The 5,271-nt window shown below is 46.9% G+C and overlaps 1 protein-coding gene across 1 annotated transcript; it reads left to right on the top strand.

Annotated features, from left to right (window-relative positions):
• The first annotated feature begins 1,764 nt into the window (after positions 1-1,764).
• B3galt5 (beta-1,3-galactosyltransferase 5) lies at positions 1,765-2,700 on the top strand. Its single transcript, XM_028752492.1, has one exon. The coding sequence runs from the start codon at positions 1,771-1,773 to the stop codon at positions 2,698-2,700; it is 930 nt and encodes a 309-aa protein (XP_028608325.1). The 5' UTR covers positions 1,765-1,770.
• Positions 2,701-5,271: the final 2,571 nt, after the last annotated feature.

Raw genomic sequence — 5,271 nt, 5'->3', positions numbered from 1 at the left:
CATAGTCCACAGAACTGTCCTCCATATTCTTACTAGGATGGCTCATTAAGCTCAGCTTATAGTTTCAGCTTCTTAGTCCAAAGTCCCGTTGTCTTCTACATTCCTCCAGAACCCAACAAGGTCAGGTTTATCCAGCTTTATCCCACTCCTGGTACCAACTTATGTGTCACTTTTCTCTTGCTGTGATAAAACACCACGAGCAAAGGAGCTCATACAAGTATTCACTTGGGCTTATAGTTTCAGAGGGTTTGGGTCCATGATGGCAGAGCAAAGACATGGTGGCAGGAACAGCTTAGAGTTCATGTCTAGACCCATGACCATGAGGAAGAAAGGGAACATACTGGGAAGAATATGGACCCTTGAAACCTTAAAGCTCACCTCCAGCGACATACCTCCTCCAATAAGGCCACATCCCTAGTCCTTCCCAAATAGTTACACCAACTGATGACGAAATATTCAGACATTTAGACAGATGGAGGTCATTCTCGTTCAAACCACCACAAATCCTGTCTTCACCGGAGAGGCTAAGAGGATTCTCAGATATTTGTTGTTGTAGGCAGGCTACGCATGGGGTTGGCTTTGTGTCTCCACTGTACACATTTTAGAAGTGACAAAACTGAGGCTAGGATTGCAGCTCAAACACTTGCTCAAGGTCACACTGGGAGGGGGAAGTGTCAAGTCCTCTAGTAAAGTGTGAACAACTTGAATTCTTCTTCTTCTCTTTTTTTAGTTATTCCTGAGAGACATAATCATCACTTTTGGTAGACAAACCAAGTCCAGAAGGTTGTCTCAGAAGGTAGGGTGGAACCTTGTTCACACACTGCTCTTCAAAAGGAATTCATTTCCTCTTGGCTTCTACCCAGTGGTTTAGCCCTCTGGACGGACCTGAGATCTTACCCGGCAAAGGTGAGTGTCTTTCTTTCTCAGTATGACCACACTGACATAGCTGTTCCCAAACCTATTGAGAAAGAGAAGCAGGCAGATGATAAAAGAAAACCAGACTGGAGGATTTAAAGAGTAGCCTTAAGACATTCACAGGTTTCTAGAATTTCAAGGTAATTATGCCAATCAGAAAATTGGACGTGGCTCTGTGTTCAGGACTTTTCTCATAGCCATGATCTAACACCGGATGAGGAGAAATGGCCACAGAGGAAGGACAACTTATTCATGATTTGAGGTTATACTCTGTTGAAGTAGGAAGACATGCATACCACAGGAAGCAGCTTGTAGTTACGGTTAACAGGAGTGTGAGGTTGCTTGCTCACATCACATGGATCAGGAGGCAGAGAGAAGATGCTCATGTCTTGTAGCTGGGCCCTGTGTCCCCGTGTCCTAAAGGGCTCTTCTTCAACTACACCATCAGCTGTAAAAGTTCAAACACATGAGTGAATTTAGGAACTCAGATTCTTCATAGTTGCTTTTTGAACACAGAGAAGTCTGTGGGCAGTCCTGTGTTTACACCCAGAATACGTGGCTTCCAGACCTGTAGGCTGTCTAGCTACTTTGTGTCATTCTTTGTCATGGAGTCATCAGAATAGTTCATCTGTGAGGGGCTGGCTGTCCCCAGAACTGGGACCAGTGTCTAGAATCCCAGACATAACATGTGATGTTCACACCGATTCACAATTATATTTCCTTAAACATTTATATTTCCGTTGCATTGGGAATTTTCTCGGTAAACTTATAAAATCCTTTCAGTTTATGTGTTCAGGTTTGTATTATTCTACCCCGACACTTCTCAGGCCTGACCGTTTGTCTTTGTTCTTTCAGATGGCCCACACGAAGAGGAGGCTAGTTTACGCTTCCATTCTCATGATGGGCGCACTCTGCTTGTACTTTAGCATAGAGAGTTCTTTCAAAGAACTCCCGTTTGTTTTCAAGAAAAGTTACGGGAAGTTTCTTCAGCTTCCGGATATAGACTGCAAGCAGAAGCCGCCTTTCCTCGTGCTGCTAGTGACGTCATCCCACAAGCAGATAGCCGCTCGCATGGCCATCCGCAAGACGTGGGGTAGAGAGACATCGGTGCGGGGCCAACAGGTGAGGACCTTCTTCCTTCTGGGGTCCTCAGAAAGCACCGAGGACATGGATGCCACAGCCCTGGAGAGCGAGCAGCACCGCGACATCATCCAGAAGGATTTCAAGGATGCCTATTTCAACTTGACCCTGAAGACCATGATGGGTATGGAATGGGTCTACCACTTTTGTCCTCAGACAGCTTTTGTGATGAAAACGGACTCAGACATGTTTGTGAATGTTGAGTATCTGACCGAACTGCTGCTAAAGAAAAACAAAACGACCAGGTTCTTCACAGGCTACATAAAGCCCCATGATTTTCCCATCAGAAATAAGTTCAACAAGTGGTTTGTCAGTAAGTTCGAGTATCCCTGGGACAGGTACCCACCATTTTGCTCCGGAACTGGTTATGTCTTTTCCAGTGATGTGGCGATCCAAGTATACAATGTATCAGAGAGTGTTCCGTTCATCAAGCTGGAGGATGTGTTCGTCGGGCTCTGCCTGGCCAAGCTGAAGATCCGGCCGGAGGAGCTCCACACCAAACAGACCTTCTTCCCTGGTGGTTTACGCTTCTCTGTGTGCCGCTTTCAGAAAATTGTGGCGTGCCATTTTATGAAGCCCCAGGACCTGCTCACTTACTGGCAGGCACTGGAGAGCTCGAAAGAAGAGGACTGTCCTGCTGTCTGAGGGGAGCCTGGTGGTGCCTAGGACAAACTTCTGATAACCTTTGGTGATGATTTGGGAAGATCTGGGATGGTCTTGCTGGAAACTGTCTGGGGTAGAGAGAGGATGAGGATGTGCCACACGAGAAAGGATATCCACAAAAGTGGGAATGACTTGTTCCCACTCGGCACCCAGAGCAATAACAGATCTTAGTTTTTCAGGCCTTTGCAGTGTGCCCTTGATGTTTGAGACACACCCTTCATCCACCGGTTTTAGGGCTCAGCATACATATGAAGAAGCCCTGGATGTGGTCATGCCCATTTTGTAGGTTAAGAACCAGCAGGCAGGGTCACTTACTCGTTCAAAGACTCACAGCCTATAGGCGGAGTGGGAATGAGAATCAAGTTGTAGCAGGATTCAGCTGGTGGTCCCCAACTGGGTGTCCCATGCCTTTGGAGAAGGTGGTGGTGGGAGAAAACGTGGGAGGAGTCTTACAGCTAAGTAGCATTCTTCAGTCCTTTTCTGGAGCCCCCTGCCCCTCACTTTCCAATCCCTTGTACTTTTTGATTGTTAAAACTGAGAAGAACCAGCTTTCTCAGGCCTTGCCCCTTGCTCGGATGATGTAGCTGGGCACTGAGTTAATACAGATGAACGACTTGATACCTAAAGTGTCCTCAGTATGATCCCAGGAGATGTGCATGCCTGTAGCTACTGTAACTCACTTCCATGCTAGAAGGAAGCTGGTTAATAGGACCATAAAAGTCAAGCTGAGAAGCCACTGCTGAGTCTTACTACATAGACTGACCACACTGCTGACATCCCAGTGACAGAGGTGTCTCCACTGAGCCGACTCTGCTATGGATGTACTATTAGTGACCATTTGCAGCCCTGGGGCACTTCAGACCTCTAAGTTCAAACCCAAGGCCAACCAGATACAGGCATTGTTTGTTTGGGTAGCCAGGAGCTTTCCTGGGCCCTGGGCTCAGTCTAAGCTCCTGAGATACAGAGCAAGGAAGGAGGCCCAGTCTAGAGGCTTTTGTCCTTCTTGACCTTGGCTCTTCACCCTGAATTTATCACGTAGTCATAGACATGCTGAGTGTTGCCATTTGGAATTTAACTTTCTGTTCTCAGCTAGGTGTTCCCAGTCCTGAAGGGTTTCAGAGCTGGGTAAAAACGGGTCTTTTGGCCATTCAGCCACAGACACCAGACATGTAATCTTGCTCTGTGTCACAGGAATTATTGCTTTCCCACAGCTCTGTACTTCTCTAGAGTTTACTATGTGCTTGGAGCAAAGGATTTGTGTGGTTATGTAGTTGTATATGTTGGAATATGCTCTCACCCAAACTCAGGAAAACTTAACTGTCGGGACACCGTTAGGTTGGAGGAAGCTGGAAGCTGCCTCCAGGGCCTCATTTCCACACTTGTTCCTGTCTCTCCTATGAATCTCTTTCGCAACTCTTGGGGAAAATTCTTCTGTTTGTGATATGCTTCAAAGTCATGCAACACGAAGTTCTGGACCCTTATTGAGAATATGTGAAATTCTGAACTGGATAAAGAGAAAGGGTATTTGTTCCCGGGTGTGTACTATGGACTACATATACCATCAAAACCAAACCCAACCACATCTTTGACAGTGGGAGAAGCCAAAACTTGTAAGGATGTGGTGGTGTTGCTGTCTAGAGGGTGGGAGAGCTGGCATCAGCACCTGGCACCAGCTGCCATGCACCGACCTTCTTTTACTCATTCATTAGCCATATTGCTCTTTGCATCCACACATCATGAACAAGGTCAAGGTTAGGTCTGCAGATAGCAGATCGGAGCAAGCATTCAGTGCTGAGAAGACGGTTGGGCATAGGTTCCTTTAGTATATGCACAGCATCCTGGATCCTAAGCAGATGTGGTCACCTGTGCCCACACTTGCTGTTGCATTGGAGATGCCAGTGTCCTTTGCAAATGGGCATTCTTTATTCTTACAACCAGATTGGTTGTCAGCAGAGGCAGCTGAGGTGACTCACCCAGCAGCTGAGATGTGGCACAGACACAGCGCTCAGCCTTTTCCATTGGTGCACCGTCAACCTCCCTTCCCATGTGCTTGCTTCTCTCAGAAGCTTGGAGCTGGTGTTACCCCAGGAGTCACCAGCATCTCACTTTGCCTGTACGCTACCACCTCTGTTCTGGGTGTTGTCTTGAGTGTTGGTCTGCTACTTCCTGGTTCTGCTTGACTTCCTGTGACTTGGCCCTGGGGCTATCCGTGGAATTTTCACACCCCCACCTCCCCATTTAGACTAGCCTTATCACGAGGTTATGTGTGGCCAAGTCTGGCATATTGAGTTCAGACCTTGAGACCCATGTGGTAGAAGGAGAGAATTGATCGTTACAAGTCCACTGTGGCACATACATGCCTGCACACATGTGCATGCAAAGATATAATAAGTAACATGTAAACAAAATAATTTTTGGCAAGACTCCTTCAAACACTGACTTCTGAGACTCTTTGCTTATTTTCTGTGTTGCTCTCCATGATGCAAATCCCTGTGTGGGAACACTGGCATAGGTGTGCAAACACTAGCACAGTTGTGTGAACACTGGTACAGC

The sequence above is a fragment of the Grammomys surdaster genome, unplaced genomic scaffold (genome assembly GCF_004785775.1).
Source record: "Grammomys surdaster isolate TR1022 unplaced genomic scaffold, NIH_TR_1.0 125925, whole genome shotgun sequence".
Classification (NCBI taxonomy): domain Eukaryota; kingdom Metazoa; phylum Chordata; class Mammalia; order Rodentia; family Muridae; genus Grammomys; species Grammomys surdaster.
Note: the sequence above shows the minus strand (reverse complement) of the source record. Positions and strands in the feature narration are given on the sequence as shown.